The sequence below is a fragment of the Orcinus orca genome, chromosome 6, assembly GCF_937001465.1.
Source record: "Orcinus orca chromosome 6, mOrcOrc1.1, whole genome shotgun sequence".
NCBI classification, from domain to species: domain Eukaryota; kingdom Metazoa; phylum Chordata; class Mammalia; order Artiodactyla; family Delphinidae; genus Orcinus; species Orcinus orca.
This window is the reverse complement of record NC_064564.1, coordinates 48,683,475-48,702,998: the sequence shown is the minus strand read 5'-3', so window position 1 is coordinate 48,702,998 and position 19,524 is coordinate 48,683,475. Positions and strand designations below refer to the sequence as shown.

Here is a 19,524-nt window from a genome sequence, read left to right as displayed (position 1 = left end):
GCAAACTTCCCACATCATGAGAAAATCTAAGAATTCTAAAACAACAGATTTATTTGGAGATTTTTTTCAAAAATCAGTTTACCCAAAGAAAAAAACATCTACAACTGTCTTCTAACCAAATGAATATTAACTGGTAAGAAGGGACTGGGGACACAGAGAGTACCCCAACATGCTAGGCACTTTATGGAAGAAACTCAAGTTGGGAGTCAAATAGCTCATATAAAGTAAGTGGCTAGGCTGGGATTTAAACTTAAGTGTAATGCGTTCTTTCTAGGCTAAAACCTCTAAAAGTAGTGCTCATGAGCCCACCTCCCTAGCAGGGGAGTTGAAGACAGCAGGCATTTTGTTTCAATGTTAATCCCAAGAACTTGATGCCAAGCTAAGCTAATAACATAATAACAACCCTAGTGTACATAGGGGTTTGGTAAATACTATTACCACCCCTGCATTCAAAGTCCATTTCACATGGAAAGATGGGAAGAAACGCTTATCAACACAGTTTAAACTGAATATTGCTTTCTTCTTCTTCTTCTTCTTCTTCTTCTTCTTCTTAAATGGTCAGACAGTCTCCTGGGCCGCAAGAGGTACAGATGGTTGTCTCCCCTCCTCCCACTCAGCCCCACCCAGAGGCTCTAGGCTTCAGGGAACCCTGTGCAACTTTTGCTCTTTGGATTCCAAAGAAATGAACTTCTTCAGCACAGGCACAGCACGCTAGAAGTGGATGACAGTCTGATCTGAAAGACAGGAAAGCCCTCCTGGTTCTTCTGGTTGAACACACTTACCCTGTGCTCTGGCTCAGGGTAGGGCTGGGCCAGCCAAGGAAGGCTATGTCTAAGACCCTCTGGGATGGGCAGGGGTCCTCCAACAGGGAGGACAGCAGGTCTTAGACCGTGGCCTCTGCCATCACCCCTCAATTACCTATGGTGATGTATGATGTAAGAGACTACTGAGTAGTTAGATCACAAGAAATATAGTTTTAAATGAGGCTCCATTTCTTCACAATACTTGGAAGAGCTGCCAATGCTGCTTTACAGCTTGAAGTCTCTCAAAAAATGTATGACAGGGGCTTCCCTGGTGGCGCAGTGGTTGAGAGTCCGCCTGCCGATGCAGGGGACACGGGTTCGTGCCCCGGTCCGGGAAGATCCCACATGCCGCGGAGCGGCTGGGCCCGTGAGCCATGGCCGTTGAGCCTGCGCGTCCGGAGCCTGTGCTCCGCAACGGGAGAGGCCACAACAGTGAGAGGCCCGTGTACCGCCAAAAAAAAAAAAAAAAAATGTATGACAGATACCATAACCAACAAAAGGGATATCCAATGGTGTCAAAAACTGACATTCTGATACTTTAAGAAGCAAAACCAGATACATTAAGAAGTAAAACATGCTAGGGAATTCCCTGGCAGTCCAGTGATTAGGACTTGATGCTTTCTCTGCCACGGCCCGGGTTCAATCACTGAGTCAGGGAACTAAGATCCCGCAAGCTGCGTGGCACGGCCAAAAAATAAGTAATTAATTAAATGTTAAAAAAAGAAGTAAATCATGCTAAATGAGTCACTGCATAGGCCTGACAGATCAAAAGACACTCACAAGTAAAATGACAGAAAATATTTTTTAAAGTTAGTGTTTTTAGCTGGAAAGGACACTCTGATGGTTTCCCCAGCTCTCAAAATTCAGTAGCAGCAGTGGACTTGAAAGTCAAGTAACTTAGAACAAGCTCAAAAGAAGGTGGCAAATTCTGAAGCACAGCTTTAGTTTCAACGATCAACTATTCTGTTCAAGTAATACTTAAAAGGAAATGTTCCAATAGGTGCAAAAGAAAAACACTTTGCTCTACTCATAATTTAGAAAGTTAAGAAAGCAAAGGCTGGTGCTAAGGTAGTGTAACAGATAAGGCAGTAAAATAGAGTAAAATCCACCAAAAGAAAAGCAGATTGATAAATCAATTGCGTACCTGAGAAACAGAATTTTAGCATTCTATAGATTTTAAAAAGAAGAAGGATTCCTGGATCAGAATTTGTTCTTTACGTTCTTCCATTTAGTTCATCTTTTTCTCATCTACATTTTTCCATCATTATGATGACAGCCACTAAGTAATAAATTGAAAATGGTTTCTATTCTATACCACCTGATGTATAGATATATGTATGTATGTATACTTTTTCTGATGTAAAAGTAAACAAAAACTAGAAGAAACACTGTGGAAAGGTCTGGAATAGCAAAGAGCACACACGCATTCATATCTTGCTAAATTTCAAGGGGTGAATCCTTACGAAAGAACTTCAACTGTATTCTGTTTTCTATGAATTTGCATACATTAACAAAGTTTATGTTTTGTATCAAACTAATAACGCAGTAAGGCCAAGGGCACTAAAACACTATGTTCCTAATCTATTGGCAAAACGTCCCAGTGACAACAAGGGCCAAGAAAGCACAGAGTCAAAACTCCTAAACTTCATTTAACCAACAGGTTCAACCTCATTTTCACAGTAAATAGTCTTCAAAAGCTGCTGGAGAACTGTGCAACCTGCTCTTCAGAGTTACAATACTTTTCTTCATTTCCTTCTAGTGGAATAAAACAAATTAATACAAAGATCACCATCAAGAAATCAGAGAAACAAAAATCCAGATGATTTACAAATTAATCAGGAACGGTTCTCTTTCAAACTTTTCCATATCCTCACAATAGACGTTTTTCTTCCCAGAAACTAGTCATTTAAGGTTTCATTACCACAGGCTATCAGAAGAAGAAACTCTTCTAAGTCTGCTGAGAGTTAAACTTATTTCATGGTGAAGAGAGTCAGAATATGCCTTGCCACCCCTCAAATATGCCAGTTATAAGCATAAGGAATATTTTGAGTTAAAGGCAATTAAGAATCAACAGATGCAGGAAGAGTACTTTTCTCTGCCCTACTCTTTTCTGCCTAAAAGCAGGTTATAAATTTCCCTTATGAAGGCGTTCCCCTCTCCTATACCAGGAAGAGGAGAGCAACTCTTACCACTGGGGATGGAGAGTCAGCACCAAGATGAATCTGCATAGATAAACCTTGCTAAAATAGCTCTCATCTTCCATTAGTTCCCCCTATATATTTTCTTGGTCACTCCCCTACAATTTACCCACCCTCAGAACCCAAACCCCCTTTGCTTTGTTAAAATGGTATATAAGCCTCAGAGTCTAACAACTTCTTTGCTTCACTTTTTTTCTGTGAACTCCAATGCATGTGAAATATTACTAAAAACTGTGTTGCCTCTTCTCCTGTTAATCCCTTTTTCCCCCAGTTTCACTGAGATACAATGGACATATAACATTGTATAACCTATCTTTTGTTAGGTTCAATAATTGGGGGCTTGCAAATTAAACTAAGAGGGTGGAGGAAAGTTTTTCCTCCCTGACGATGATTTTTTTAAAAAAAGAAAAAAAAAAAAAAACGTACTTGGTTTCTTAAATCTTATAAATTTCTAATTTCATCATCCTGAAATCCTTCATCTAAATTAATCAAGACTGACACTTTGAAAATTGTTCTATAAGACACCCAAGTTAGGTCTGAGTGGAGAAAAATAAACCTGAAAGAATAAATTTTAAAGTTTTTCCCTGAAACTTTATAAAAACCAGTAACATCAAGTAGTAACATCAAATTTTTGAAATGACTGATTAGTCATGATGTTTGGAAAAAACGAGTACATGGAAAAATAATGTGGTTTAAAGATATATTGATAAATAGACAAATAGTTTCTTCAATACCACAAAAAAGTAAATTTCATCTCATATTATATAAATTTCATTTTATACAAATTTAGCCACTAATATCTAAAGACAGCCATATTCAAATGTATATTCCACAGTTAATACACTAGGCATCACGGCATTTACCCTGTGCTGCCAAGTTATCTTGTTTTATGAATACCTGGGCATACACCCAGCCTTTCTGCCAAATTTCTAATTAAATAGCACCCAGAGTCAGCAAAATGAGGTATTTATTAAGCTACCACCACTCACCTACCCACCCACCCAACCGCCCGGATCTTTTCAAGTACCTGTCTGCAAGAATCAGAATTCTTAATCTCTTGATACTATGGATACCTACAACTAACAGCTGACCTTAAGACTGTAATTGATGCACACAACCACATTTTCAAATTAGTGTTCATCACAGCCTTGGGCTCACTGTGATTGACTGACTTCATCACAGTAAATAAATGCTATTAAATTTGAAGGTATGCATTAGACTTATAAAATACCACTTATCTGTTTCAATCCTGAGGAGCTAAGAGTATATTTGTTAAAAAGAGGAGGGGAAAATATCGTGTCATCAAAATAAAGTTTGAAAATCACATTATCCTCATAAAAGAAACCAGCATTAAAACTAACTTTGAAGTTCTCAGGAAGCAACAGGGACATAAGTTAAGAACCCTCACATTTTATATGAGATTTTTTACCCCATGGGCCCTGAGGAAGTTTACCCCAGCCAAGGCACTGCCTGTCCACAGATAATCTACATCTGCAAAGCCCCTCCCCTCCTCTGGGCCCCTGTAATTTGTATTTTTATATGTTTGTTTTGGCCTTTGTTTTTCCATTTTGTCTGAAAGCTTCTAATTGGCAGCTTATAGGGTCAGCATAGGGCGCACCTCAAGCAATTCCTAGGCTAAGAATGAAGCTATCACATCAAAACTAAAAAGAGCAACACTCATTACCTGAGGTCTTCAACTATAATTCTCTTATCTCCTCTTTTTGAAGGAAAACTAACAGCTACAGAACAAGCTATCCTGGAGTCGTGAAAACTAATTACACACTTACAGACACATACGCGCATACGCACATACCTACATACGCACACACTCTTTTAAGGACAGGTCAGGCATTCAGTAAAGACACAGCCCAGTGACTTTTACATTCAACGTTTCTAGTCCTGACCCCCAGGAGATCAAAAGCTGGGGAGGGAACAGCATCTGAAACTTAGTTTGCCATACAATTAGGCACTGCAGTTACACCCACCTGTCCCACCCACCTCCAGCCAGAATTCAGATAAACCTGGAAATCCCTGGTTCTATCTCCCTGCAAAATATTCAGGAAAAGAAGTCAATAACTCCCAGGTAATTGGCACATTCCAGGCCCTACCTACAGAGACTGATTCCATAGGTAGATCTGGGCAGGGCCCAGGAACTTGTATTTCTGACAGTCATCCCAAGCGATTCCAATGCAGGTACTCTACTGACCATAAAGACTATGATTCCCCAAACTGCTCACTTGCCCATCAAATCACCTAGGGAGCTTTCCTGACAACAGATTCCCAGGGCCTCTGAAATCTTTATTATTTTTTTTTTTAAGAAGATGTTGGGGGTAGGAGTTTATTAATTTATTTATGTTTTTATTTTTTCTGTGTTGGGTCTTCGTTTCTGTGCGAGGGCTTTCTCTAGTTGTGGCAAGTAGGGGCCACTCTTCATTGCGGTGTGTGGGCCTCTCAGTATCGTGGCCTTTCTTGTTGCGGAGCACAGGCTCCACATGCGCAGGCTCAGTAGTTGTGGCTCACGGGCCCAGTTGCTCTGCGGCATGTGGGATCCTCCCAGACCAGGACTCGAACCCGTGTCCCCTGCATTAGCAGGCAGATTCTCAACCACTGCGCCACCAGGGAAGCCCTGAAATCTTTATTATTTAAAACTCCCTCAGGTAAAGATATGCAGCCAGACTTGGGAACCACAGGGCTAGACTATCTGAATTGACAACCATAGATTTAAAGTTTCTAGAGAAGCACGGATGCTTTCATTAGTTTTATGTATCCCTCACTCCTTGACCCTCAAAAATCTTCCACTCTCCTCCTGTGGGAGACTCACCACTCACCAGAAGACGCCCCTTCGTGACCCCTGTACAAGTTATACGTCTCACTAGAAATTCATCAGCTGGTCCTGTGCTTAGCTTTTAAAGAGTGAGTTCTGGCCCTCCAACAAAGGCAAGGAGGAAACATGCTAGGGAAGAATGAGAAAACCAGAATTAGGGTCCCTGCTCTGCCATTTAATAGATGTGTAGTCTTGGACTCAACATGTCAACAAAGCTGGGCCTCTCCTCACCTGTCAGCGAGGGAGTTGGCTAAGGTCACCTCAAGGGTTTTTCTGACTCTCAACGCTCTATTATTCATTCCCTGCTTCATAAAATCCATTTCACTCCTGCAGCATCAGCAGGTGTCAAGGACTCTGAAGTGCATTTGAGAACTCAAAGGGACAGACCAACATCAGCTAAGCTGTACAAACAGCATTAGCTTCTCATAATTAATGCCTATAGATAGGAAACAGGGTGAAGCATAAAGCTGGCATAAGCCCAAAGCGAGCCTGATGAACAACATAATAAATAGAATTTCGACTAGAGAGAAGATAATTGTATTTGAAACTGAACACATTTCTTAATGTATTGCCCTAATCCTCATTCTATCAAAATAGTGACATTAATTTGCTAACAATGACACAATCTAAAAATGATATACTCTCTTTTAGGACTTAGGAAAGAGGTACAAACTTTCCTAACTAGGTATTTTGTGCCTGAAACACAGTTTCTTAGTTTTAGCACCATGTAAGTAAGGAAAGAGTTAAGAAAAGTGAAAAGGAGGGATTTAAATTTTCTTCCCACAGAGTGATCCCAGTCTTCTTACAACCCAATCAATTAATGCTCCCGCTCCTACAAAATCAGATACCAGGAACTGCCCTGGTAGCTCCCCAGGAGGTAGAATAAGTTGGATAATTAGAGAGGGACTGAGAAACTCTGCCCTGACCCTAAAAACATATACTGAAAAACTGCTCAAGATGACTAATGCTAAATGCCACAGGGCAGGGTCCAAATCCCCACAGATTCTTTCAAAACCTTTTTACAGATATGTTAATAGTAGCTTCTTCAGAAGACATGCCCACTTTGCCAGGTGCAACAATTCAAAACCCAGTTTTAGAAATCTACGTACTAGACTATTTTGTTCAATACAAGTACTTACTAAGAAACTCAGAATAACAACAAAAAAAAAACTAAGGTAATTTTATGTTTGAAGCTAAACAATTCAGACCCGTCTAAATACTGATTTAACACATACCAAGAATAAGACATTAGTGGGCCAAATCAAAACAGGGTTACTAGAAGAGGTCCTTAGTATTCCGATGTGCCTACTCAACTTTTTAATTTATAGTTCATTATCATGGATGTTCATTTTATGAAACATGCTCATATTTTATTGACGTGAACAAGTTTTATGGAAGAATTACAGATTTTCTGATAACCAGTTAACAAATGACTTCCAAAGCAACACGTTCGATGGAAATCTAGTGTCAAGGAGGTATTTCCACACACCCCCCGCCATGAGTTCTGTGATTAAATAAGACTGGGGAACTGTAAATCAAACTGGTTTCTTTACTGCAGGATTTTAATAGTTTTTATTATGTTAATGATCTGCAATATGGTTCTTAAAAACTACAGAGTACAGATTTTTCTCAAACTTGTCTGCCAGTGCAACAGTTATTTTGAGGAATATTTATGACTAAATCATGGAACTACGCTTAGAAAAAACATCTTTTGACCTTGGTGCTCACTGTTCATTTTCTTGGGTACTCAGCTTATGAGAGATTTTAAACAGAAATTTCACTATGGTGGAAACCTCCATTATCCAGCTCTCCCTGAAAAGGCAATGGGGTGAGAGAGTGAAAGAAATGGACAACAAATGTTAACACACTTTGCCAGTATCTAAGTATCTAACCAGGTACTCTTTCAGATTACCCATGCGCTGTGGTTCTATTACTACCATCCTCCACATAAAGCCAGAGAAGCAAAGGGTCTGAAGATACAGAAGTCAAATTTATCCAATTTTGCCACATAATAGTTCTAGTAAAAGGTTTACAGAAGAGTAAGATAATTCAAGACTGACCAGAGGTAAGAGATGAAAATCTGTGCAATGTTTCCTGTGGAAAATGCCTAATACAAAGGATGTATGATTGGTTTACTGTTTTCATCTACCATAACAAAAAATGTGACCTTTATGCCTAGTTCAAGCAACATTTTTTTAAATAATAAGAATAACTACTAAGCAATCAAACCAGAAACCTCATCATTTATGTCAAAACCTTCAAACCATTTATCACATTTATGTCGAAGAGACTGCAAAATTCACATATAAAAGGATGCTGTTTTGCTAAAAACATAAAATAAAATTCAGTACCAGGACAGACACATGTAATAAAAAGCCTTTGTTCTCTACTTTTCCCAACTTTTCAAAAACTGTTTCTTTAATAAATTTCACGTATAAATTTTACATATGCTGCTCACACTGATTTTGGAAAAAGAAATGGAAAAATCTCATCCATTCAAATATCAATATTCAAAAACAAAAAAGAAACCTTCCTGATAATCATGGTGAACGTCTAAGTAACATAATTAGTTACAATATAATTATGTATGGATTGATGACAACCAGGTTTTACTTAGTTTTTACTTGGTTTACTTGATTTTAATGAATAAATTCTCTCTGTGAACCTCAATCTGTATCTCAAGTAAATACGACTATGAGGCCAAGCCCAGGTGACAGCTCTAAGTCACCCTGGAGACAATAAGCCCTGCTGTCTTGATAAAAGAACAGCTAAAGGTACCGTCTCAGAAAAAGTCAGAATTGGCCTCAGAAATTAGCTAGGCGCCCCTTCCTCTGCCTTCTACCTCATTTTACCAAGGGAAACCTGAAGCTCAAGCCAAGGGTTGACGTGACCAACATCATACGACCAGTCAAAGTTCAGACTCCTCGTCCAACTCCTCAAACTGCCTTTAAGTATCCTTTCCTCATTTCAAATATTTAGCTTAATATTTTGGTTATAAGCCATTTAATACACACCATCACTCAAATTTAACAGTAACATGAAAAAGCTAGAGTCTGTCTACACTTCATTCGTTTTCAGTGTTTAAAAACAACTCCCGCAGGAAGCATTAACCCTTCTCTGCCAAGAACACTCTCCTTAATTAGGTTTTGCCTTATTCTAAAAATTTAGTCGAATCTTACAAAACACTAAGGAGATTTTCCACTACCCAATATTCAAAATATACCATCATTAAAGGCTAAATACTCATCTTTTAATTCTTATCTTTATAAGAGGAGCACTCATACACCACTTTTTCCAGAAGCTAAGATCTTACCAAACTCAAATTGTATCAGTACAAATATTTACGTACTGACAATGTCAATATTACCATTTACTTGGCCATACAAATGGAGGACTATAGAGACTTAAGAAAAAGGACATTTTAAGAGGTTTTTTCCTCTCCTAAAACAATTCTCCTTGTATTTCATTGTTGAAATGCTAAATCATGTAAGCTCAAAGATCTCAAAACTAAAGGTTAACATGATACTTGCTGCTCCAGACACACACACACCTTTAAAGCATTTTTCAAAGATGTTATTATATAGTTCAGATTATAAAAAAGTCTACTTATTATATTATTTGATGCTTTAAAAGGAAAACTTAAAACTCTCTAAAACTAAGTTTCATACTGTTGATGTAACCAGAAACAGAGAGAAAATCTAGATGTGTAAAACTCGAGCACTGAATCATTTACAAGCAGTAAACTTACTTTCCCATACCTTAAAACACAATCCTTTACACGTGAGGAACCTTACATAAAACTGCATACCTGTTATCTTGTCCCTTACAAGCTTACAGGACTCTATCTCACCGATGCTCCCAAAAAGACTCTTTAGTTCCTCCTGTGTCATGTTCTGAGGAAGATAGTTGACTATTAAGTTGGTCTTGCTGTCCTCTGTGTTCCCGGAGTCCACTGGTGACGAGCAGTTGTTGTTTATGGTGGTCGGACCATTGGCTGTGTTATTGCAAGTTGGCCCATTAGACAGTTGTGTTTCCATGGCAGCAATTACCTGCTAAAAACAGAAGATAAGAAATGTCAGAATTCATATTTCACAAACTAATATTAGAGATTCCATCGAAGAATTTAAACACTTGTCACTAAACACAAGTCGTTCAGCTGAAATTACAACAAAGCTTCAAAAAGTGCGACACCTATGCAATTCTTACTTCACATTAAGCTATTCGATTTAAGATCACAATTGTACTTTTCACATACATATTCCATACATGCACATAAGCACAATTTAAATCTTTAACATTCTCTAGAACCGCATTCTGGGTCAACTCACATACCCTTACTCACCTGCTATGTGTCCACAGACTTGAGGAAATTTAGTACCAAAGAGCATAGAATTAAACCCTGACTAAAAATACCAGAAAATAAAAGTGCTTAACATGCTGCCAAAAACAAGCCCCCAAAAATGGTCTACCTAACTTTGCAGAGATATTCAGTTAGCCTAAAAGTTCAAATATTCTAAAACTGACACATCCATTAACTTAAAATCAAGAAGCAAGAGTACTTTAAAAAAATATAAATTTGTCAACATGTACTGTTTTGGTTACATATTGAAAATGTTTTTAATTGACAATATCTTATACCTCTATCGTTGGTAAGAAATAAGAAAATAGCAAATGTTATATGTTAGGGCGTCAAAAGGGTTTGTAGGATAACTTGGGGAATAATAAACTGAGTACTTAGTGTACCTTGTAGAATCTAACAAGCCATTCTTGTCAACCTTGGCAGCTAAAGATCACCAACAAGGTAGCTGACCTACAGCGTCAAAATAAAATCCCCAAACAATTCAAAATGGTATTTTGCCTTGACTCTGACTTTAAAGGAAAAATAAAAATAAAAAAATCCCTATCCAGTCCACCAAACAACAATGTAAATATATGAACTTTTGCAAACAGACGAGCCCAAGGAATTTTCATTTGAGCATGTAAGCCTGTTGAAAATGCAAGTGATAAGGTATCTATAAACTCCAGATACAGAATAAATAGCAGAGTTGGGGGAAATGGCCTCAAACTGTTCAGGCTACTCTAAAAATCACTTAGTAAGCAAATTTGGATCTAGTTTCCTAAAAACCAATCCTATGCTCTTTGAGCAACAGAGCTACAAACCACAGCCCCAAATTCTCTAAAACCATCCTCCAATAGCTATCTACTTTGGACAGCCAAGCTTGTAGGGGAATCCAAAAAAATCAAAGCATCACTGAAAGGATTATCCTTCATACTTCATCCATCTCTCAGCTCCACAAAGAAGTACTTCTCAAAATTGACAATTTTGAATAGATGGGATGCTAGTTTTAGGGAAGTTTTAACATATAAAAGGCAAAGAATTTGAGGTAAAATAAAAAAAGCAAAGTAGAGGCAAAGACTGTTACAAGAAAAGAGAAAAAAAGTCTTTTAAAAAGCATATTGCCTAAGAAAAATAAAAGGGCACAACCGTGGATAAGCAATAGGAAGAAATCTCTACTGCCAAGAGATATTTATAAAGGAAGCCAGCATAGGACAGATTGAGACTGGTCAAACTGGACAAGAATCAGTGTTATCAGGATAAAAAACAGGAGACAAAAATCCAGGCTATCTATGAAATATCAAACCACCTATAACCCTTCCATAACTTCATCTCCTTTTCAAAGAAATGGGTTGTTTACTCTGCAAACTGCAAGCTACCTCTCTTGAGCAAGTATTTTCAGAGAATACTTTGGGGGCGGGGGGGGGGGGAAGGAAAATAAAGGAACCTTTGGAAATCTATATTTTAAAAAACCCGAAACAATTCAAGATATGCATTTTATCATAATTAACAAATTTATCTGACACTGAGAAAGGAGGTTTCAGATTTCCTAATAAACCATAACTGTTTCACTTTATAGAATATTAGCCATGGGTCACTCTTTCCACAGCAAAATGCTTGTGGGATTAACCTCTGCCCAGCAGTTAGGAAAACAATGAGCTACAAGATGAGTGGCCAAGGCCAATTAAAACAAATCACTATTCAAACCTTAGGGTATATGTGGAGACTATATGAGACCCAAATAAGAGATTCGGACTAAAGCTCACTGGGATGGCATTTGAAATATATAAGCGTTCATTGACAGAAATTAGCAGGATTTAGCAAGGACAACAAACACTCCTCACTTAATTGCACATTTATTTCCATGTTCAGGTGGCAAGAATGAGCTCCTAAGCCAACATTCAAGTGAACAGCTGCAGTAGGCTGTGTGCGCTGAAAATTACAGCATCTCTCAGCTATAGGACCATCTGCTCAGAATAAAATGATACTAATGTGCTATATTTTACAAATAATGCATATTCCATTGATAGGCTCAACACAACTGTTCACAGAATGCAAACTCTTTCAACAGTTACTGGGCAAATAATTTTCAGCCAGATTTACAATTTCGACATTTTTTTTAAGCATCAGGAATTATAAATAACTTCAAAATTTAGTAACCAAAAAAATACATAGTAAACAGAATGTAAAGAATTACGGTAACTTAGTATTCAGACCATACCAAAACTTTTTTTTTTTTAAAAAAAGCTTGTCACTCTTTTGAGGCTGTACTAAATCCTAAATAAGATAATAAAAAGTTACATACAAAAGCAGGTTCTGATGCTACATGTACCACTAAAATTGCAATGTGCTTTACATCCTAATGATGGCCATACCACAATAGGTTAAATGTAAGAATAATTAGTACGCCAAATGAAAAGTTCAAGTGTTTGGTATGGCCTCAGCACTCCTGCAACATGCTAAAAAAAAGTAGCCTACAGAATTTAAGAAAAATCCCACAGACCCCGGTCCAAGGCTCTGCTGCCCACGAACCACTTCTAAGCAGAGAAGCCACATCACACAGTCTGACTGCCATGTTAGTTTGGAGTTGCCGTCTGCAATATGGACACAAAAAGTACCGTATGTTAGATGAGCAAGATAATGCAACAAATCAGTTTGTACAAAATTTACAGTGATTGTATTGATATTCCCAGCACGTCCATGCAGTGTGGCTTAATTGAATTTGAGGCAATTCCAATCTAATCTTTCCAAATTCATTTTAACATGTAGTTTTCTTGCACAAATTAAGCATTTTTAATTAAGAGCCTGATTTTAAAACAGTATTAACTAGTTACCTTGGCATCTATCCTAAAGAACTACCTTAAACCACATCTTAAAAAAATTATTTTTAAATAATAAAATGAAGCAAAACGCTGCATGCTGTCCTATCTCTTAAGGATGTGGGAGAAGGGAGGAAATGTGAATGAAATTATATTTAGAGTGAGAAAAGGCAGTCATTAGTGAATGCTTTGCATAAAAGCACTCTTTCCCCAAAATATCAAAAGGGCATTAAGAGAAGCTATATTTGCCCACACTGTCACATTATACTATAAATAAATGATCCTTAATCCTGGGACTTAAAATTAAAAGTGAATCAAAACCCTGTGAGATTTTTCTGCCACTATAGTCAAAGGATCTCTAACAGTTTTGCTGAGAATTGTTCACATATACTAAGAGGCAGTAAACCAGCATCCTTCAATTGAAATAATTGGACCAATAAATAGGATCGTTTGAAGCAATGTTTATATAGGATGTCAGCTTTGTCCCTGAACGAAATCAAGTGAACATTTTTTAATATGTAAATTGTAAACCCAGCACAATTTGAAATGAGTGTTGCTATGAGGCCTCCAATGTAGTTAATGGGCCATTTACCACTTATTACAACTTGCCCAAATACTAAACAGAGCCACAATACTGGCACAAAAGCCAAGGTTTACATTTTAGCCATATACGCAGATGCTTTAAATGGTCAACATAATATTCAGAAAAACTCGGTCTATGAAAATAAATGAGTAACAAAGGAGGGCTGAAAATGTCTTTTATGTGCATATTTATGATTATAAAAATTTCATCCTTAGAGTTAAACCTGGCTGTACGTTATTTACTCTTGAGGCAAGTGCGATGAAATTTGTAACATGTGACAACAGATTCCATTTTCCGGCATCTATCTAAAGGGTTTAACATACACTTTACGGGATGCCATGAAAATGTTTTACTCTTCTTCCCTTCTCCCACTGTTACCAGGGAATTCAGTCTGATTCTATGTCCTTTATTTTTAAAAAAAAAAAAAAAAAAAGAACACACAGTTGAACTGAACCTGTGAAAAAATAAAGTGCTTTCATAGCCATCAAGTATTTTGACAAGAACCTAATTGTGGTTAGACTACATGGGTAGAACAGTTAGGAGGACCACACCTAACAGGTTAAACCAAGCTTAAATTTATGTCCTCCATACCCTCAGGAGTTAATACCTAAACATTCTTCACTACATAAAACCATAGATTCGAATTTAATCGCCTCATCCCTTCCATTCCACAGGAAGCGGACGCTAATGAGCTAATCTATTGACACCCCTCTTTCTGAAAGCCCCAGGGATGCGAACAATCACTTTATTGCACCAACTAGCTAGGAAGGCTGTGTATGGAAAATGATTCTACTGCACTTTTACATTTCAAGCACCCCAGACAGTTTCTCTGCTTGAGGCAGACACATACCTTTATGGGAAGTTATAAATAAGTTGCTCACATGGCCCTTACCTTTATGCTGGCCAACAATTCAGTTACTAAAAATGTAAAGCTACTTCCCCTTCGCTTAAGGACAGGCAATTCTGCTCTACTCAATCTACCACAGACAACCAGGCTGTGCACTATTTATAGATTCTACTGGCTCTGAAACTCTTTGGAAGGAAAATAAAAGGCCATATTCCAGCAACAAAGAACCATTAATTTTAAAGCTTAAAAAAAAAATGTCTCAATATATGTTCGCCTCTTAATTTAGGCATCAATTGTGTCAACTGAGACTAACTCTTGTTATTCTCCATGAAATAATTTATGAAAAGACACTTGAGCACAGATCAGTCTAGAATATTCTAAACTTTCCCTGGGTTCCGAGAGATAATGATGAGTTGTTAGTTTGGTGGGAGCATGGATTTTGAAGGGAGTGGAGGACAGGCGAGGAAGTGGCCTTGATGTTTTCACTCATAGCTTACTTCCAAATTTCTATAAAGACTTTTAAAATGGAATTTTTTTCCTTTTTTACTTAAATGGCCCTCTATGTACTTTCATATCTTAAGTTTCTTACAATAATGGATTTTAGGAAACCAATGCTATTGCTTGACTGCTTATAGCTGGGACTAACAGTTTCCTGGTCACATGAAGAGAAAAAGAAAAGTCTCTATTTTCCAAACTTCCTAATAAAAAATTCTGAAAACTAAAGTAATCAGCTTCTTTCCTATTTTCAAACCTCCTTCAGACAGCCACCAAACAAGACAGATGGCTAATCAAAAACATACTAAATATAGTCTGAGAATTCTCATTAAGTACACTGTCTGCAAGGGGAAAAAAAGGTTTCCAAGACCTAGAATCCACCTGATTCAGGGATCAGATCTCTGGTTTAAAGTCACAGCAGGACTGCTGAAAGGGTCACTGCACATACCCTGGTGAGGCCTGCCTATCTGCACCAGCCTGTCTGTCCACTGTGACGTATACCATCCTGATCTGGGCCCTCATCTCTTACCTGGACCACCAAATTACAGCCTCCCAAAAGGTCCCTCCATCATCCTAATCCCCACTTTACACTCTTCCCAGGTAGATTTTCCTCAACTCTCAACAGCTCTCTGCTGCCTATCAAATAAAGTACAAACTACTTATATTATTAAGAGTATAAACATCTGAGATCCTCTACAACTGCTTTTACCAGCCCACTTATTCAAGCATCTGAAAATCTGAACTGCTCCTTGTCCTTCATGCAATCACAGTGCACTGAAAACCATACATTCTTCTGGCTTTGCTCATGCAGTTCCAGCTGCCTGGAAGGCCCTCAGTCATACCTATCCCACTTCCATTTCAGGGGTTTGTACAGACTAAGCATTCAAAAACAGATGTAAGGACAAGAGTAGTTCCTTTTTTAAAAAACTGGAGCTTGAAAGGGCAATCACCTTTCTAAATAACATGCAAACTTGGTAGCTTGTTCTTCTATCTCACTTCAAGTACTTCAAACCATCGATAATCAGGAAAGCATATTTTCATTTTTTGGCACACTCCATCAGCCACCCTCACCCACTGAAATCCAAATTCTTGTTCAATGGCATGAAAAAGGAAACTATCTTTTGAGTGATCAGTTGTGGATTGTTATTTCAAGAGCCTATTATGACCATATGCCCACGACAAAAAAGTCGGAAGCCAAGACAAATCCAAAAACATGGTAACCCTCTGTCCAGCAGGGTTATGGAGCTGTGGCATCTGGAATCTGGGTCTAACTTCAAGAAAACAGCAGAAGTACAGGTAAATGTGAAAAAATTAAATTTTAACTCAAAGGTATTTAAAAACATCGTAATTAAGCTGTGGATCTCAAATGGTTTTAATTTGATAGAAACTAGAAAATGTAATAAGCAAACACAAAAGGTAACATCTCTAAAAAGAATCATAGCTAGGGGAAAGGGCAAGCATCTCTCACACTCAAAAGGTCTGGCCTGGATAAAGTGACCTTGGTCTGGATACTTATTTACAGCTAGAGGGTTCTCAATGCCTTGAGCAACACAGAACCGGGGCAGAATCAGTATAGTGCAAAGCCTTCCCTCAGATGACATCAAACCTCTCTAAAGGCCAAGTCACAAGATGAAAGGAAGCAATTTGTCTTAAAGTTTAAGAGCAGAACCCACTAAGATAAAGACAGCAGCCTTGGCCAAAAGGCATCTTCCTTTGAGGAACTCAAGGCAAGTAGCTAAAGCTCTCGAAATACTCAGTGAAGTGAGTAATGAGAGCTCACAAATGAGAGCTGGGTAAGCAGCAGGTGGGGTCATCTGTCTAGCAGACACCATTCCTACAGAATGTTTTATCTTTCCCATTCAAATCACTAAAGTGGCATTTTCAGGATACAATTTGGCTTTACTGAATTAAAACAACAGAAGAGTCAACCAAGCACTCATGGGGCAGACATGTCAGCTCTAAGAATAAGCCATTAGTTTGTTTTCTTTAAGCCTCTTCACTTTGCTTTGTCATTCCTAAAGTAATAAACATTTGTGGCTTTAAACTTCAAGAGAGCTCCTCAATCCTGGAATCCCTGTCAACTCCCCATCCTACCCCCCCATACCATTTTAGCTGCCTCACCAGCTCCAAGGATTCCTCAGCCTTGTCAAGCTCAGATTTTTGGCCTTGGGGCTAACAAGGGTCCAAGAGCTGCCAGAGACACTGCACCAAACAGCTGCAGAAGTCACAGGGAGAATGTTCTCTGGCAGTGAATGTTAACATTTCTCTGTCTCTTAGCCCTTTATGGCTCCTACAGGCAAACTGCACAGTCTTTCTGACGCCAGTCTTTCTGAGGTTTTGTAGTTCTAGAGCTGGCAGAATTAAAAGCTTTGCAGTTAGAGAGTAAAGCAAGTGAGTTTAGGGGGTCGGTCCCAAGTCCCTTCCTTCATTCTAGGTCCGTATCTGGCTTCTATGCTGGGCAACAGGAAAACAAAGATCCAGTGAAGAAGACTGGCTTAATCTTCACACTCAGTTCACTCATCCATTCATCCACCAAACATCTGTTCACAACTCCCATGAACTAAGGACTGTCCTAGGTACTTGAGATACAGCAATGAAGAAATACCCTGGAGTGTACATCTGCAATAGGTGTACACATGTATAAAACAGTGCATTAGCTAGAAATAAGTGTGCTTTGGAATAAAAGAAAATGTAGAGCAGAGTAAGAGTGCTGAAAATGTGGAGATGGAGGATGGATACTTTCCAGTATTAAACAGCAGATCTCACTGAGAAGGTGAGCTTTCAGCCAAGATTTAAAGGACAGTTAAGCCAGCCCTTGTGGTAGGCAGAATAACGGCTCACCTTAGATGCCCACATCCTAAACTCTGAAATCTTTGAACATGTTACGTTACATGACAAGGGAATTAAGATACAGATGGAATTAAGGTTGCTCATCAGATGACCTTGAGATGGGAAGATTATCCTGGATTACCCAGGTGGGCTCAGTGTAATCAGAAGAGTCCACATGAATGGAAGAGGGAGGCTGGAGAGTCAGTGTCAGAGTGGTACAACCTGAAAAAGACTCAACCCACAGTCCCAGCTTTGAAGATGGAAGGGAGCCATCAACCAAAGAATGTGGGCAGCCTCCAGAAGCTGAAAAAGGCAAGGAAACAGATTCTCCCCTAGCATCTCCAGATGGAATGCAGCCCTGCCAATACCTTGATGACAGCCCAGGAGACCCACATCAGGGGACTCTGCCCTTCAGAACTGTAAGATAATAAATCTGTGTTTTTTTAAGCACCAAGTGTTCATGGTTATTTGTTACAGATTTAAAAGTAAATAAATACATCCCCATAGGGATATCTAGAAGAGAAGCACTCCAGGCAGAGACCAGCTAGGGTGAAGCTAGGAGGAGGCCAGAGGGAGATGAGTCTAAGAGGTATAAGGCCAGACCACATAGGATCTTGGAGGTGCAGGGGAGGAAAAAGTTTTCTTCAACACCCTTAGGGTTCTGGCTGGGTCTGCAAATTAAACTGACAAAGACAAACTAACAGGAGAAAAGCATACAAATTTTATCGAATTTGTGCATGTATATGGGAATCTTCACAAGAGAATGAAGATCCAAAGAAGCGATCTGAGCAGAAAGTTTATATACCTTTTAGATAAATAAACAATAAAGTTGTGAAGAATTGACAAGACAAAGGGGTTTGGGCTGGGGGTCGTAAGTGATAAGGATTAAACTAAAAAGATATGGGTTAGTTTAATAAGGTTTGCTCATATACAGATTTCCAGGTCCCAAATCCCTGTACGGGTGATAGGAATGTTTTCCTTCTTCCTGGTACAGGGAGGGTACCTTCCACATGGGAATTTTATTACCTGTTTCAGGGAAGAAGAGAGAGAGAGACGGTCAGAATAACCTTTCTGCTTCTGCAGTTTTCTCAAACTTCTTCAGCTTAAGATAGTCAATACGCCAAGGTACCGTACTTTGGGGTAGGGTGTCCTAAACCCCATCAGAGGTCACCATAAAAAGAAAGGAAACCACAGAAAGGTTTTGAGCAAAAACAGTAGCACGTGGCTATTGTGAAAATAAACTGGATATGGTTGTGTGGAAGAACTAAGCAACTGTGGAAACAAGAAGATCAATCAAGAAATAATTGCAGTAACCAAGATGTAGAATGACAGTGACCCCGATCAGGGTGAGAAGTGGACTTAGGCAGGAGGAAACATATTACTTACTATAGTACTTACTATAATTACATCAGTAAACTATTTAAATTCATTATCAAGAAACTGGTTTAGATTCTAACTGTTCACATTCAAACAAACCAACTCATTTATTACTTTCTGGGCACTAGGAATACATGACGATTAAGAAAGGGATTAAACTTCTATAGAAAGTTATGTCTTATTTTGGGGGTGGGGGGGATCTCCTTAAGAAAACCCAATATATGAAAATCTGGGTTTATAATATTAAATCAAGAGTTACCCACTTTATCTATGGATTCTTTAAAGAATTAAGCAAGTGATTCATTTAATAGAAAATGCAAAATTTTTAAAAACTCAGAATAACTTAAAAGATGAAACTACTTACTAAGAGTATAGCATGTCAGAAATTGGCTTTGTAACCTACGACAGCCCCT

General features: G+C 38.5%; 1 protein-coding gene across 13 annotated transcripts in view; it reads right to left on the bottom strand.

Annotated features, from left to right (window-relative positions):
- The window catches only part of ELAVL2 (ELAV like RNA binding protein 2), a 135,898-nt gene that overhangs the window by 61,929 nt on the left and 54,445 nt on the right, over nt 1-19,524 (bottom strand). For 4 of the 13 annotated variants that reach the window (XM_033437734.2, XM_033437739.2, XM_033437735.2 and 1 more), the window contains exons 2-3: nt 12,665-12,755; nt 9,634-9,877 (exon numbers count right to left, since the gene is read on the bottom strand). In XM_033437734.2, the coding sequence (XP_033293625.1) occupies nt 9,634-9,877; nt 12,665-12,736 (316 nt within the window). In that variant the 5' untranslated portion in view covers nt 12,737-12,755. Of the gene's footprint in view, nt 1-9,633; nt 9,878-12,664; nt 12,760-19,524 lie in introns of those variants that run through there. The other 9 variants (XM_049711074.1, XM_033437740.2, XM_033437742.2 and 6 more) reach the window with 3 other exon arrangements.